Source organism: Dermacentor albipictus, chromosome 2 (genome assembly GCF_038994185.2).
Source record: "Dermacentor albipictus isolate Rhodes 1998 colony chromosome 2, USDA_Dalb.pri_finalv2, whole genome shotgun sequence".
Lineage (NCBI taxonomy): Eukaryota > Metazoa > Arthropoda > Arachnida > Ixodida > Ixodidae > Dermacentor > Dermacentor albipictus.
This window is the reverse complement of record NC_091822.1, coordinates 27422533-27440049: the sequence shown is the minus strand read 5'-3', so window position 1 is coordinate 27440049 and position 17517 is coordinate 27422533. Positions and strand designations below refer to the sequence as shown.

General features: G+C 48.3%; 1 protein-coding gene across 3 annotated transcripts in view; it reads right to left on the bottom strand.

Moving 5' to 3' along the window:
• The window catches only part of LOC135897900 (protein RCC2-like), an 87131-nt gene that overhangs the window by 38492 nt on the left and 31122 nt on the right, over positions 1-17517 (bottom strand). For all 3 annotated transcript variants that reach the window (XR_010563186.2, XM_065426585.2, XM_065426584.2), the window contains exon 4: positions 5211-5713. Coding sequence is in view for 2 of the 3 variants with exons in the window: in XM_065426585.2 (XP_065282657.1) it covers positions 5211-5713 (503 nt within the window). In the remaining variant the exon portion in view is untranslated. The remainder of the gene's footprint in view (positions 1-5210; positions 5714-17517) is intronic.

Below are 17517 nucleotides of genomic sequence, written 5' to 3'. Positions count from 1 at the left end.
CCCCGCCTTAACTTTTTTTCTCCTTGCTTTTTTGCAACACAGCACAGTTCTGCTGTTATGGCTGTCTGGTTGTTATGGTTGTCTCGTTTCATGCAGCGCACAAGGACACCTGACTACAACTATAAGTCAGTGCTACATGAATACTGAGGCAGACACAAGCAGATCACAGAGCATGATCCTGCGCTTGAACCCGGTAGAAAAGGACATAGTTTCTGTGACTGTACGAGCGAGTGCACGACGTGGGAACAAGCACACTAAATGGAAGTACATCTCTCTTGTAGCAGTGCAAAGTAAAACAAAAATATGCAGACGTTTGCTTTGTGTGTTTTATTATTTTGAAGCTTTCATTTGCCTATTCAAGCAACATATTACACAAATAACAGATGTTGCCTAGAATAATTCTCAAAGTCACGTGTCACCACTAGGATAACGCAGTACAAACACGTGTACATTGGTGCACTAGCACATGTACGTCATTCTCGGGCTTGGAGCGCAGCGTCTACGAGGAGAAAGAAAAATGGCGTTTGGTTTGAAATCTCGGCTCTTTCCACAGCGTGTCGCGATGCAATACTCTGCAGGCACGATCGTTATCACGCATTATATTGGCACGTAGTAGTGACAGTGAAGAAGGCAGCAAAACTGTGATTGATGAAACGCGTTTTATTGCGCAAACTTGTGCCCTCAAAAGCAGGCTACACTCAAAAGAACAACGATAGCGGCGACCACGCTCGGCGATTGTCGAAAAAATCTGATCAGTGGGTCAAGTGTGTCGGTTTTTATAGATCAGTCGTCGAATGTTCCAGAGTAATCACTGGGACCCGCGCATCATCCACAAAGTTCTACACTATTCGCGTCGCGCATACCTTATAAACCATGTAGGTAAAATTTGGGCTTTTTCTTTCAATTAGGAGCGACGTAATCGTCGGTTGAAATTGCGCTGCAGCTCCGCCCCCCGTCGAATGCCGCGCGCTGCTGCTGACGCTGACGATGCGAGCGGAGACCGGAAACCGCGGTGTTGTGACGTCAACTCTAGTGTTTCGTTCCTTCGCAGCGTCCGCGACCGTGCCTGACCGCGCTTGTTTCTGCATGCGTTCCATCGTAATCTGCTTCGATCGACCCTGCATTCCTTTGTTGGTGCGTCTGCATGTATGTAGAGCGGTAGTCAACGTGGTAGTCAACAGATGAAGGTCACTACAGGTACTGCATGAACCGGGAAGCTTTTCACGCGTTTAAACCGCCTTTGTAGATTGCCGACAGCTTTGGACAGCGCACAAATGCTGACGATCGCATCCCCGCTTACATTCCACGAGGAGGCATGCAGGAACTCAACACTATAGTTGTTTGACCGGAAACGAGCTCACTAGATCGGCGAAAGATCGGCGAGATCACTAGATCGCTTTGCAAAAAACATACTCACCAAAGAGCATTTCCAACACGAGGAAATACCAAGACTTTGCTTTCGTTCGCGTCGTCGAAAGCATTGCTCGCACCAGCATCGTTTGCTTCTTCGAGAGGCCGGCTCTTCGCAATCGGCTCGTACATGTAGGGAGTAACGCCGAACTCCTCAGAAAAATGCAGTCTCTCTAAATTTTATATTACCGTGTCAGAAAAACAGCACCAAACTACCTGGCACCGCGCTTCATGTGTAGCAGCAGCGGTAGGTTACTAGAGTTGACGTCACGAGGCGCCCGACCAATCACAGGCGGAAATGAGACGCATGAGCTGGGCGTGTCCGCTATTGCACTTTTCGTCGAAATAAAATATATTTGCGCTTTCTTTTGCTCAATTTCGATACGATATTCGAATTCGGAGGGCTGAAAACCATTATGTACAGATGTTCACTCATTTTTTCTGGAAAACCTTTCAGCTTCCCTTTAAAATGCGCTCCAATTTTTTAACTTTTTCTTTTCTGGCATGTGCTACCACTATGTGGAAATACAGGGAATTTCTTTTCTCGCGCCTCCCTTTCTCAGTTTTTGTTGCATGGTTTGTTTTAGAGCAAGTTTGCTTCGGCGCATCTATATACTACTGCTCACGCATTGGAACGTGCACGGCCGGGTGGTGGTTTGGGTTTTGTTCCGCGGGCTGTTTCGGCTTCTTGCGCTCGCAAAACTCATGGCTATCTCATTACTAGTCGCTCAAAGGGTGACTGCCTGTTTCTCGCTTGTTTAGTGCTCACAGGGGTGCGTTAGGAAGGAAGCCACAGTGCATGCGTTTCCTTTATTTTTTTTTTCGGAGACTCGCGAAAACTAATTGCCTCTGGTTGGCGATAAGACGAAGATTAGCTGAAGTTTGTCATACGTTCTGCTTTTTAGACAGGCACACAGCCACAGTTTTCTTGAGTGCGCTCACCTATGCAGTTAAATCATGCTATGGACGTAAATGTTAGTGTAAGAGCAGGAATATTTGAGACTTGCGAAATATTCTCGTGTGTGCGTTTTCTAAGCCTTGAACTATGTGTATAGCAATGCATCAAATTTTTTCATTCTTTTAAGTTTATTTCCTTTTTTTATTGTTAGTCATGAATAAACAGTACATATACAATCGAACCCACTTATAACAACATTCAAATGCCATGAAAATTCCATTGTTATAACCGATAATTGTTAAAACCGGGTTGCATGACAAAAATGAAGGGGTAACACAGAGCTGACCTTAGCAAACTATAATGGCGGGGAGGCCAGTGCCCCTCTCACTATAACCTAACCACCTTCCTCCATCCGGCTGCTGATTGTGCTCCCTCGTTTAACTGCTTCCTGGGCGCTCCGATCATGTGTAACAAGCTGCGGCTGTCGGCGTTAAAGCATGGCACAGCTATAACTGCAAAGAGGGGTCACGGGCAGCAAGTGACATGCGAGCACCGCCAAGGCAGCGCGTTGGTGGGCCCAAAAGGGGCCTTTTAAAAGATGCGAGGCGGTTGCTGCGGCAGCCTGTCAGCTTGAGAAACCTAGAATAAATGCTGAGGCGAGATCGCCGCAAGTGTCTCGCCACATACGTCGCACAGCGTTGCACGAGAAAACCCTATGTCCATCAGCCTTGTCGACATACTTCTCCAAGGCATCCAGGTGCTCCACGTAATGCACCGGAAGCTTCCACGTGAAAACAAAGCCCCGGAGGGACTGAATCATCTGCCTGGCCTCCTGTGAGGACAACGGTGAGGCAGCCTGCCCTTCCGCGTCATCGCTGCCGCTGTCGCCGTCACTATCCGATGAAAGCACGTTCGCAACGATCACCTCATGGGTTAGAAGTTTCCAAATCTATAACCGCGCTTCTTTTCACAGGCAATGTAGTGCACTGCCGATCATCAGCGGGAGGGGGGGGGGGGGTCAGCCATCTTCTGGTTTGCCGGTAAGTCATAAGAGGCTGAGAAACCATGTGGCCAAGAGTGATTTCAACGCAAAAGACAAATACAGGGCTGTTTGCAGAACTCCGCTGAATGAGGAGCCAGTAAACAAGATGCGAGCAGCGCAGTTGGTACGGTCCGTTCGTGTTTCGGAGGGTGGCGCGGCGTAGAGATCCGGGCACAGGCCATTTGTGTTCAGAGGGGTAGAAGGGCGACAGGAGAGAGGAGCGTGGAGAAGGCTGGAAAATGAGCGTGCGGCGGCCATTCAAGCAGCAGGCCATCGTGCACCGGCTCGAATTTCTAGCTTTCTTTTTTTCTTTTCTTCAAGGATTTCACAATTCACTACTTTTTGGCTCTGACACCGACTAGCCAGACTTCATCGTTACAACTGATAATGCGGCATCGAGGCATTATATAAACGGGTTATTTAACCAAGCAAAACATACAAAAGTTGACAGTGCAGCAGCTTTTCATTGTTATAATGGATATATTGTTAAAAACGGTATCGTTATAAGTGAATTCGACTGTATACCATGTTAGATATGGCGCCGTTTCCTGAGGCTACTTCGATTTCCCCAGACCACATCGAATCGCAGCACAGCTAATTGAGGAATGCAGAAGCAGGGATGCCACCTTCCTGAGGCAAGACACGTGCAAACAAGTTGGCGGCCCCCAGGTCGTGTGCCGCCGGGGAACTATTCAATGCTTGACTTTTCCAGAAAGCGAAGGGATAGCCCGACACTGTTGCGAAGAAAAGGGGGTCTCGAACCAAGACGGCTGTAATGCGCCGTGACAAGATGACGGCTGTAATTGAGTGTGTCTGCCTTTGTCCGCCGTCACCCCCTGCCCTCTAGGCTGACGGAGCATTGCAAGTCAGCAAGGCAAGACCGCAGTGAGCCGCCGGGTGTGACACCGCCGCACGGGCGCCTTCCATTGGCCGAAGATGGCGTCATCTGAGCGGGCTCTCCTATTGGCCAAACATGACGCGTCTTCCCGAGATCGAAGGTTTTAAAAGACGGAGACCGGGAGCAGCAGAAGAGCATTCTGGAGCATTCCCTGATTGACCTCTCTTGAACTTCTTGCCGCGGGCCGCAGCGTCCGAGTTGCTGCCGGCCCGTTATGACTGTACGACTGTTACTTGACTCTCACCTCTCTGTATATAATGTAAAATAAATCCTCCCAAGTTGGTTTTCATCTCGAAGTCCGTCCTTTAACCCCTACAACCAATGCAAAATATTTTTTCTCACTTTACGGTCACCGTAGAAAAATTACGGTAAATTTTTTTCGAAATTGGTCCCTCAGAAGAATTGGGGTCTGCAATAAAAAAAAATCAACCCTGAAAGGGTTAAGGTGCTCAGGGTGGGCTTGAACATGCTGCTAGAGTTGCTAGAGAGACAAAGACATTTGTTTTTGTCCCCCTGCCCCCTTTTTCTTCCTAGAGACGACACGCTGCGTTAACTGTGAAAGCTCACTTGATGAAAAAAAAAACATGTTTTCCTTCTGTGAAGGTAAATTCTGCACATCTCATTTTTTCTAGTCGTGCACGTGGAGATATGCTAATTGTTTTCTAAATCGGGCGGGCGTTACAGTCAGGTGCATGTTACATTCAGGTGCACTTTTATTTGTTTTTATTTCAAGCCTGTGAAAATTGGATGTGCATTACATTATGTAATACGTTAGATATTCACTTCGTACATTCAAGTATTCACACACTCTATTGTGAAGAGGCTGTTGAAGTGTGAATTTGCAAAATGGGATGTGGCACATGCACAAATTTTTTGGAAAGTATACTGTAACTTCCCCTGCGCATACATCACACGCCAGTGCTGTGGAAACAAAGCTTACGAAGTGTTTGATCCCAACTCACCGTGTGGTTGAGCCCTGAGGCCACGTCAACAATGTGGACATCGTCGACGGAGACAACGTGCCCCTCGCGGTTGCGGTCAATGAACACCTGGACACGCCGAGGCACCAGCTCACACTTGAACTGCAGCTTGTTGCTGGTGACGAAGTAGCGGCCGTCAGTGTTGTGGCCCAGCTGGCCGTACTCAGGGCAGCCAAAGGTGTACACATGGCCCCGACAGTCGACGAGCACAGAGAACTCTCCACCACACGAGACACGCACGGCTGGCCGTAGCTTGAAGGCGACGCGTGTTGGCACATGGACGGAGGCGTTCTGAGAGCCAACGCCACACTGGCCCATCTTGTTGTCCCCACAGGCAAACACTGAGCCATGGTCGGTGAGGAAGAGCGTGTGCGCACGACCACATGCCGCAGACACCACCAGCGAGTCCTTGAGCGTGTCCACCAGGGTGGGCAGGTCACGCCGCTTCAGGTCACACTGGCCCAGCTGGCCCTTGTCATTGCGCCCTGAAAGACAGCCATCAGCATTTATGGCTCTAATTGCAACGGTGGAGGACCACAGTGAAGCCGTTAAGGGGAGTTCCACAATGGGTCTTCGCATGCAGCGGCAGGGTGCCAAGAGCCAGAAATATATTGGCGCTGCAACACAGTCACCGTGAGCTATGGGGTAAAAGTTACCTTTGCACGTGTACCCGACACAAGACATTCATTTGAAGGATATCCAGCCATTTGTGCGCAGGCACCAGTAAGAGCGGGCACGAGAGAGAAAATTTGGGGGCTTTTGCTTCTCCAATATATGACTCCGCCTAAGCACTACGGAGGAGGTTTCTTAGCGGGTGTTGCACGCGTTTGTGACCACCGCATGCAAGTGTCATGGTTCCGGTGGCATGCGACGGATTATTACATGGTGAAACAGTCGCAGCAAGCACTCTCTTCTGCTTTCTCAAGATGTTTTTGTAGCAAGAAGCCTTATTGACCTCTATGATGTCTTGTCACGAACTTCAGCTACAAAGACCAGCACTTTTTTCATTGTCATTGCCTATGCCGACCCGCTAGCCAATGTCATTGAGAGTTTTGTTTCTGAGGCGATCAGCACTGCAGAAGCACCTCTACGCAATGTCAACATCAATCCAATGCTTCCTGAAGAGAACAAACAACTGCTCAAGCTCTACACTTGCTTTGCATGGTATTCGAAGATACGTCGAACATCGATTATGAAACACCGCATCATGACCGATGACAATGTGCAACCTATGCGGCAACAGCCCTATCATGTTTCTACAACCAAACAACATGCGATTCAAATGCAGTTGAAGGAAATGTTTCAAGATGCCGTAATACAGCCTGGTCATTGCTAGTCACCCTTGTGAAAAAGAAAGATGGCATGGTTTGGTTTTGTGTTCACTACCGGAAGCTAAATAATGTCGTAAAGAAAAACATGTACCCGTTGCCTCGTGTCAACGATTGTCTGGACAGGCTGAGGCATGCGAAGTATTTCTCCTCTATCGATCTCAAGGCTATACGGGGTATTACTCAAGTTAGTGTATGCACACCTGACCCTTCTCTGGATCCCACCATGCCAGCGGAGCAGCAGTTGCTCGCTAGCATATTCGCAGCAGCCCTAACAGTCGTAGCTGTGACCCCGAACCTGTGGTTCGCAGCGAGCTGTGACCACAGTGAGTTCACGAGAGGAGGGGCAGGGTGAGTCTCGACTTAACCTTGAGGGTTCATTTTTTTCGCCATATGCGACCGTCCAGGGTCGATTTTTTTTATTGCAGATTCCAATTCTTCTTAGGGACTTATTTCGAAAAAAATACTTTGTGTTGCTATATATGTACTATTCATTCATGAATAACAACAATAAAAAAGGAGATAAACTTATAACAATAAAAAATTGATGCATTGTTATACACATAGTTCAAGGCTTTGCAAATGCGCACACGAGAATATTTTGCAAGACTCAAATGTTCCTGCACTTACACTAATATCTAATATGTACATATATAGCGCAATCGAACTGCGTAGGTGCGTACACTCAAGAAAACTGTGTGGTTGTGTGCCCGTCAAAAAAGCAAAATTTGTGACAAACTTCCGCTAATCTTCATCTTATCGCCAACCAGAGGCAATTAGTTTTCGCGAGTGTCAAAAAAAAGAAGCAGCAGAAACGCATGAACGGCGGCACCCTTCCTATGCACACCCTTGTGAGTACTGAACGAGCAAGAAAGAGGCGGTCGTCCTTTGAGCAATTAGTAACGAGATAGCCATCAATGTTGAAAGTGCAAGGAGCCGAAACCGCCTGCGGAACAAAATCCAAACTGCTGCCCGCGCGTGCGCGTGCGGTAGCATATAGACGCAGGGGAGCGAACTAGCGCTAAAACAAACTATGCAAAGAAAACTGAGAGAGGGAGGCGTGCGAAAAAAATTCCCTGTAGTCCCACATAGTGGCAGCACATGACAGAAAAGAAAAAGTTAGGAAATTGGCGTGCTTTTTAAGCATACAGATGGCGCTGCAAATATACAGCATCAACCATTTTTGGACTTCTTCGCGACACTGTATATTTATGTCATTGACCCTCAAAGGGTTAAGGTGTTTATTCACCTTATAGTAACAATACCAACAGAGCAACAACAGCAACCACAAACACAAAACCACAATGGCGGAGCATTTCGCATGTCTCAGGTGAAAAAAACCACACAATGTTGGAAATCACAAAAGAGGCTGATAAGGGTTCAGGTTCACCTATTGTGGATCCGCGCTGTAACGTTTCACCTACGACGCGCGGTATAGCCGGCGCGGATGCAACGGACACCGGGGCTTCGTTCAAAGCGGCGGACATTTTGGCCCGTTCGGAGCTGCCGCAGCGCCTCCCCGCCAAACGCGTCCAGGCATGTTTCAGTGCCACGTGTCTTCAAGTGTGTGTGTGTGTGTGTGTGCATGTTGGTGCCCACGCTTGTCAAAGCGCGGCAGCCGGGGAGAGGAGCTCCCCAAGTGTTAACCGGCGCCGACCCGGCGGATGAGTCACTACACTCGTCTCAACATGTCTCTCAGCTTGTCCATGCCCCGTCGTCACGTGGTCTCATCCCGTGACCTTCCTTCTTGCCCATAACGCCGAGAGTATAAAAGCAGCTGCCCCCGGACACCAAGAGAGAGGCTCCGATTTCTTCTGTTGAGTAACGTGCTCTCCCGTCTCTCCACTTCGGTCGACCTGACCGGCCGCTCTTTTGCGATGCTAGAATAAACAAGTTGTTCTGTTAACAGTCGAATCATGCTTTGCCGGGACCTTCGGATGCTTCCAGTTGTGCCCCAGGCCGCCAGGCCAACGCTACCCTTGGGGCTTGCGACCCAGTTGCAACAACTCATGCCAGCGGTCCGATTGCAACAACGGGCGTCAGCGCTGAGGTTCCAACAGCGCTCAGGCCTTGGGGTGGTCAGTCACTCATCAAGGCCGAGCGCTGCAGGGGGACGGCGTGCGGCAGTCTCAGCGACTGAGTTGAGATGCAGCCAGTCGCAAGCTCCTCAGCCGAAAGACAAAGACGTGTCGGGGGAATAGCGCTTCTCCCAGACAGGCGGAGAGGGAGTCTCCCCGCTTACAAAAAAGGGGAAAGGAGGGAATGGGGTACCTTGGCTGTGGCGTCGTGGCTGGACGCAAAGAGCAGTGGGAGTGGCGGATGTTCCCTCTCCCTGCTACCCTCCGTGAGCGAGCACATGATTAACGCGTAATAACCGTGTGGCTGCTTTGGAGATATTGGGATGCGCGTGCGATCCCACAAGACAAAGTGAAGTAGATGGGCAGTACCGCAAGAAAGCTGCTTTTGCAAGTCTGGACGACCTTTACGAGTTTAGAGTACTTCCTTTCAGCTTCTGTTCCACTCCAGCCACATTCCAGAGAATCATGGATACCATTCTTGCTGAGCTCAAATGGAAAACCTGCCTCATCTATCTCGATGGTACCATCATCTTTTTGGAAACTTTTGACGAGCACCTTTGTCGCTTTCAGAATGTACTCAAAGCTCACACTCGAGCCACAGCAATGCTATTTTGGTTACGAAGAACTGAACTTCCTTGGTCACGTCGTGAGCGCCACTGGAGTGCGGCCTGATCCTGAGAAGACTGCTGCAATAGCCGCTTTTCCAGCTCCAGTTGATAAAAAAAGTGTCCAACAATTCTTGGGCTTGCGTGCATATTGTCACGTGGTGGTGACGTTGAAGAACACAGTAGCAATACTGTGAACGACAAAACTAACTTTTATTGGGCGAACCTGTGCCCACAAGACACGCTACGGTTATAGCCCAACGATAGCGACGACCACGGTCGGCGATCGTCGAAAATCTGATCTGCGGGTCAGGCGCGTCGGCTTTTATAGAGCAGTCGTCGAATGTTCCAGATTAACCGCTGGGACCCGCGTGTCTTCCACAAAGTTCTACACTATTCGCGTCGCGCATACATGCAATCAGATTACACAAGTTGCGGAGAAAGACAGTGGATGGAACCATCGATAACATTCCAGAAAATTCTTTTACAGTCAAACCCCGTTACAACGAACACCACATTAACAAACATTTCAGATCAACGAACTTTTAAGAAAACTCATGCCGACTGCTTATAGTTTCAATGTAAAAATATTTCACTACTACGAACTTCAGAATAACGAACATTTCAGAATAACGATCGTTATTTAATTTCCATGTCATCTTAACAACACCTCAGTACTACGAACTCATATCCCGAAATGCGAGGATTCTTAGATTTCATTGCATTCGTCATGGCAGTCGGAGCTCCAAGCTAGCAGACGACGCGGCGCGAAGAGCCGGCACCTTGCAACTTGCTTCCCGCAATAACCTGAGATGGCGTGGGAGGAGAAAGATGCGGGCGGGGACTTTTTTTTTTTCCTTCTTCGTTGCGGAGGCAACGACGCACCAGGTTTTGTGAGTGGAGAGGTGGGAGCATGGGCTCGTAAAACCTGAGACGGTGCGGCAGAAGGAAAAAAAAAGTTGTAATTAACGCTGCAGTGGGCCTTTTCTTTTTTTCCTGTTGCAGAGGCAACGCCGCATCACGTTTTTCTTGCTTGTTTTCTCAGTTGTTCGCGCGCTGTCACCCGATTCAGGCCTGTCCATCTTGTTTTTCTTCTGGTTACATTATTGTATTAGAAGTGCGTGCCGGCGTTCGCGTTGCCATGAGCTCAACAACTCTAACCACGGCGAAGAAGCGAAAGCAGTTTTTTTTGAGCGAGAAAGTAGGTATTCTTCGCGAGATAGAAGACGGGAAGAAACAATCCGTCGTGGCTAAAGAACGTGGAGTGGCGCGGTCGACGATCGCCACGATTCTCAAAGATAAAGTTAAAATCTTTAAGCACCAGCAAGAATCTCAGCTTGCCCCATCAAGGAAGCGACTGCGGCTCGGCGATTTCCAGAATATTGACGCAGCAGTGCTGACTTGGTTTAAAGACGCGAGAGCACAGAATGTACCCATGTCAGGCCCAATGCTGCAGGAGAAGGCGCGGCAGTTCGCTGCAATTCTTGAGGTCACCGGCTTCGAAGCGTCTTCTGGCTGGCTCCATCGTTTTCGCCAACGAAACAGCGTAACCTGGCAGTCTGTGTCTGGCGAGAAGAAGGCAGCAGATGAAGCAGCAGCAGCCACGTGGAGGGAGGAAAGCTTCCATGAAATGGTGAAGTCTTACGCAGCAGCAGCTGTTTTTAATGCAGACGAGACGGCGTGCTTTTATCAGCTGCTCCCGGACAAGACAATGCATTTTAAAGGAGAACAGTGCAGAGGCGGCAAAAAGTCGAAGCTTCGCATCACCGTGCTGTATTGCTGCGATGCAGATGGCACTGAAAAGTTGAAGCCTCTGGTGATCGGGAGGTTTTTGAAGCCGCGCTGCATGAAAAATGTAGTGTCGCTGCCGTGCCAGTATAGGGCGAGTCAGCGTGCCTGGATGACCCGCGAGCTCTTTTCCGAGTGGCTGCTGACGTTAAACGAGAAGATGAGAAAGGAGGGGCGGCACATTTTGAGGATTGTGGACAATTGCTCTGCGCACATTGTCAACATACGGCGCACGAATGTGCGGCTCGAGTATCTGCCGCCGAACTGCACATCAGTACTTCAGCCACTGGACCAAGGAATTATAAGGAGCGTGAAGTCACACTTCTGGAAGCGCCTTGTTCAGCGGCTGCTCATTAACTTGCGCCTGCAGCACTCGACAGCCATCATCAACGTCCGACAGGCTGTGGAAATGCTGACAGGCGCATGGTGGAGCGTCACATCCACCACCATCCAAAACTGCTGGAAGAAGGCCGGCCTGACTATCACAGATGGCCAACCACAAACCGATGAACCGGCAGCGGAGGATAGTTCGAGCGAGCTTTGGAGCGTGGGGGCCGAGCAGCTAGCCGTCGATCCTTTAGGCACACTTGACGACTATGTCCAGTGTGACGACGCGACGTGGACCTCAGCGGAGCTTACCACTGATGACATACTGCAGAGCGTCCAGGGCACGGCGACTCAAGATGAGGAATGCAACGAGGACATGGACGATGACGATATGGCAGCACCCGAAGACCGCGACGAGTCCGTGTCGGCCACAGGCGCGCTGGACTTCTTGTGCAAACTCCGCATATTTATGGCCCAAAAGCGGCACAGCGACCGAAGGCGTGCATAAGAATGCGGACGGTCTGGAATCCTTCGTGCTGCAGTCTGTGCTGCGCCCGTCAGAAGACGATCACGTGTGCATTGTGTGAGAAACGAGTTCAAGGAGGTACCGTTATAAAGGTAGGACGTTTACGTTACTGAAATGCTATTGTTATGGCTAATTTTTGGGCTTTCACTATAACGATCTTTCAGAATAACGAACATTTTCCAGCGGTCCCCTGAAGTTCGTTATACCGAGATTTTACTGTACATGCAGGCGCGTCCTGCACTGTGCAATAAAATTTGTTAGGCGGTGAAACGTGGTCGCCCAATAAAGTTAAGTACACGTGTCAATATTATCAAAGCTTCATTGCAAATTCTTAGAAGATTGCAGAGTTGCTATTTCGCCTTACGCGTGACGACACACCATTGCTCTGGAATGATGAACAACAGACCACCTATGCAGAGCTACAACGTTGATTGTCTTCTCCTTCCCATGCTCGGTCATTTTCGACAAGGGTGCTGGTACAGATGTATGCACTGACGCCAGCAATATCGGTCTCGGAGCTATCCCGGTGCAAAGGCAAAACGACGGGACTGAACGAGTTACAGCCTACGTAAGCCGTACTCGGTCATGCGCAGAGTCCAATTATTCCACTTCAGAGAAGGAGTGCCTTGCTGTCATTTGGGCTACCACAAAATTTAGGCCATATCTGTATGGGTGGACATTTAAAGTTGTGACAGACCATCACACTTTGTGCTGGTTGGGCAACCTCCGAGACCTTTCTGGACGACTGGCACATTGAAGTCTGCAACTCCAGGAATTTAACAACAGTATCGTATAAAAGTCAGGCACACTATCACGAGATCCTGTTGAATCTAAGAATCCAGATGAGGAAGACGACAGCGCCTTCCCGGGAGCTCTCAGCGGGCCGGATCTGCTGGCTAAACAGCAATCAAATGCTGGGTTGAATTAATGGGTGTTGTTTAGTGACGCAAGGGCCGTGTATGGCCAAAGAGCACCATGCCATTGTTAGCGACTTTGCAGTTAAGTGATGAGTTCTATGAAGTTGATGCGACATGGCTGTAAAGAGGCCTTAAGAAATAGTAGCTGTTAAGTGCTGAGTTAAGGCCCATCATTGATCATTTAGAAGGTGGCAACGTGCCCATTCCTCACCCTATTTCATGAAGGTTGTGATTTTGCCGACGAGGGGGCATCTTATACAAAAGAAACACAGAAGCCAGTATCAAATCCCATCTTCTAGTAGTGCCTCGAGCCCTTCGCAACGACACCTTGTTAGCCTGCCAAAACAAGCTGATATCTGGACATATGGGCTATTCAAGGACTCTGGACAGGGTGTGACAACTGTACTACTGACGTAGACTGGCTGCTTGCATTAAACGCTACATGAAAGGATGCCGTGAATGCCAGTGCTGCAAGTCACCACCCTTCACACCTACAGGCCTTCTACAACCCATCGACCCACTGCGTATGCCGCCATCCAATCAAGTTGGAATGGATATCCTTGGACCATTTCCCTTGTCTTCCTCCGGAAACAAGTAGATCTTTGTCGCAACTGATTACTTGATGCGTTACACTGAGACGAAGGCACTGCCATGTGGAACAGCATTTGAGGTTGCCCAGTTTTTTTATGCATCACATTGTGCTTCGGCATGGCGCACCGTCGTACATCATTACTGACCGAGGGACAACATTTACGACGAAGCTTCTGGACGGCATTTTCAAGCTGAGTTACACGAGTCATCGGAAGGCAACTGCAGACCACCCTCAGACTAATGATGTGACAGAAAGACAAAACAAAACTCTGGCAGACATGAGCTCTATGCACGTGGATGTGCAACACAAAACTTGGGACGAAATTCTGCCGTACGCGACATTTGCGTACAGCACTGCTCATGCAGAAAACTAGACGATTCACGCTGTTTCTCAACATTTATGGCCAGGATGTTCAAACTATGCTAAATGCCAAGATTCTGTATGAAGACATCAATCAGCTCAACCAGTCAGCTCCTGATGTCGAGGAGTACAATTAGCACGCCGAGGAAGCATGTCAACTGGCTTGTGTGCACATAATTCAGCAGCAGTGTGCAGATACAAAAAGGTACAATCTCCACCATGGACAAGTTACCTATGAACCTGGAGACAAAGTTTCGGTTTGGACCCTTATTAGACGGCAAGGCCTCAGCGAGAAACTCCTGAGCAAGTACTTTGGACCATACAATGTACTGAGGCGCACAACCAATGAGAACTATGAAGTAATTCCAGATGGAGACGTGCGATTGCCCAAGCGTCGATTACCACGCGCAGAGATTGTACATGTCCTCCGCCTAAAGCCGTACTTTACGCGGTCCTCCAGAAAATACGAACCATTTCTTACTATATTTTTTTTGTCTGACCTAACTTGTGTGCCTTCCGTGTACGTATTGTGTTTGAGCATGCAGCCGATGCTCCATTGCGTGGGAGAAAAATGCCATCTGGCATCAAACACTAACGGTCAGCACAGCGTGTCCAGCAACAACAGCGAAGCAGAAAACAATGAAGACACGCCAGCTGGAGAACAGTTCCTTCGCGTCTGGCTGCTGGTCTGCTGCTTGCTTTTGCCTTGCCACGTGACAATATGTTCTACATTGTAGTTGATTATGTGGAGTTTGGGCAAGGCATCATTCGTATAACTGACAGCAGCACGCACTAAAGCGAAGTTAAATCTAGCCTGGACCCAAGGCTATCAACTGTCAACTGCCGCGAACGCTTACCAAGCTTCCATGTGGGCATAGGCTAGAGCTCCAAACTGATTTTGCAAAATACAGTCTAAACTGGCAGTGCCAGGGAGCGAAAGTCTCGTGTGCAATGTTGCAGATCATGACAGGGGAACGCAAAATGCCCTTATGGCCTTGAATGTTATGAAATAACAAGTACAACATAGAGCACTATTCTGTAAACGATTTTTCAACGGTGTTGCAAAATTAGCTTTTCCAACCTCCCAATTACTCTGACGTTTTCACAACTCCATCTGTGTCCGAAAAATTGCTTGTATTGCCGTCACGTTTCTCTTTTGCTTGTGTCTCCTTTCCCTTCTCCCTATTGGCCTCGCCCCCCTCCTCTGGCCTGGTGCACCTGGTTGAGAAGCACGCTTGCTACCTCACCTGTTTGTAGGGCAGCTGCATAATTTGTCTCATGTGGCTGCATTACAGTAGATTTTCATTTAGGGGGGAACAAGTGTTAGGCGGCCGGACAGGCATATATTCCAATGTGAATTTGACATATTCCAATGGCGGCCGGACAGGCCGCCATTGGAATATGAACCTGGCAACGTTTAACGCTGTGAAGCGAGTCTTGCAGTGCTATTGGAGGAATTACAGGGCAGTAAATGGGATATAATAGGGCTCAGTGAAGTTAGGAGGCCAAAAGAAGCACATACAGTGCTAAAAAGCGGGCACATCCTGTGCTACCGGGGCTTAGCGGAGAGAAGAGAACTAGGAGTCGGATTCCTGATTAATAAGAATATAGCTGGTAACATACAGGAATTCTATAGCATTAACGAGAGGGTCGCAGGTCTTGTTGTGAAACTTAATAAGAGGTACAAAATGAAGATTGTACAGGTCTACGTCCCTACATCCAGTCACGATGACCAGGAAGTCGAAAGCTTCTATGAAGACGTGGAATCGGCGATGGGTAGAGTGAAAACCAAATACACTATACTAATGGGCGACTTCAATGCCAAGGTAGGCAAGAAGCAGGCTGGAGACAAAGCAGTGGGGGAATATGGCATAGGCACTAGGAATAGCAGGGGAGAGTTATTAGTAGAGTTTGCGGAACAGAATAATATGAGGATAATGAATACCTTCTTCCACAAGCGGGATAGCCGAAAGTGGACGTGGAGGAGCCCGAACGGCGAGACTAGAAATGAAATAGACTTCATACTCTGCGCTAACCCTGGCATTATACAAGATGTGGACGTGCTCGGCAAGGTGCGCTGCAGTGACCACAGGATGGTAAGAACTCGAATTAGCCTAGACCTGAGAAGGGAACGGAAGAAACTGGTACATAAGAAGCCGATCAATGAGTTAGCGGTAAGAGGGAAAATAGAGGAATTCCAGATCAAGCTACAGAACAGGTACTCGGCTTTAACTCAGGAAGAGGACCGTAGTGTTGAAGCAATGAACGACAATCTTGTGGGCATCATTAAGGAGTGTGCAATGGAAGTCGGTGGCAACTCCGTTAGGCAGGATACCAGTAAACTATCACAGGAGACGAAAGATCTGATCAAGAAACGCCAATGTATGAAAGCCTCTAACCCTACAGCTAAAATAGAACTGGCAGAACTTTCGAAGTTAATCAACAAGCGTAAGACAGCTGACATCAGGAATTATAATATGGATAGAATTGAACATGCTCTCAGGAATGGAGGAAGCCTAAAAAAACTGAAGAAGAAACTAGGAATTGGCAAGAATCAGATGTATGCGTTACAAGACAAAGCCGGCAACATCATAACTAATATGGATGAGATAGTTCAAGTGGCTGAGGAGTTCTATAGAGATTTATACAGTACCAGTGACACCCACGACGATAATGGAAGAGAAAATAGTCTAGACGAATTCGAAATCCCAAAGGTAACTTACGCCGGAAGAAGTAAAGAAAGCCTTGGGAGATATGCAAAGGGGGAAGACAGCTGGGGAGGATCAGGTAATAGCAGATTTGTTGAAGGATGGTGGACAATTGTTCTAGAGAAACTGGCCACCCTGTATACGCAATGCCTTATGACCTCGAGCGTACCGGAATCTTGGAAGAACGCTAACATAATCCTAATCCATAAGAAAGGGGACGCCAAAGACTTGAAAAATTATAGACCGATCAGATTACTGTCCGTTGCCTACAAACTATTTACTAAGGTAATCGCAAATAGAATCAGGAGCACCTTAGACTTCTGTCAAGCAAAGGACCAGGCAGGATTCCGTAAAGGCTACTCAACAATAGATCATATTCACACTATCAATCAGGTGATAGAGAAATGTGCGGAATATAACCAACCCTTATATATAGCTTTCATTGATTATGAGAAAGCGTTTGATTCTGTCGAAACCTCAGCAGTAACGGAGGCATTACGGAATCAGGGTGTAGACGAGCCGTATGTAAAAATACTGAAAGATATCTATAGCGGCTCCACAGCCACCGTAGTCCTCCATAAAGAAAGCAATAAAATCCCAATAAAGAAAGGCGTCAGACAGGGAGATACGATCTCTCCAATGCTATTCACAGCGTGTTTACAGGAGGTATTCAGAGACCTGGATTGGGAAGAATTGGGGATAAAAGTTAATGGAGAATACCTTAGTAACTTGCGATTCGCTGATGATATTGCCTTGCTTAATAACTCAGGGGACCAATTGCAATGCATGCTCACTGACCTGGAGAGGCAAAGCAGAAGAGTGGGTTTAAAAATTAATCTGCAGAAAACTAAAGTAGTGTTTAACAGTCTCGGAAGAGAACAGCAATTTACAATAGGCAGCGAGGCACTGGAAGTGGTAAGGGAATACATCTACCTAGGGCAGGTAGTGACTGCGGATCCGGATCATGAGACGGAAATAATCAGAAGAATGAGAATGGGCCGGGGTGCGTTTGGCAGGCATTGCCATTATCCCCCAAGAAAAAAGTATATAACAGCTGTGT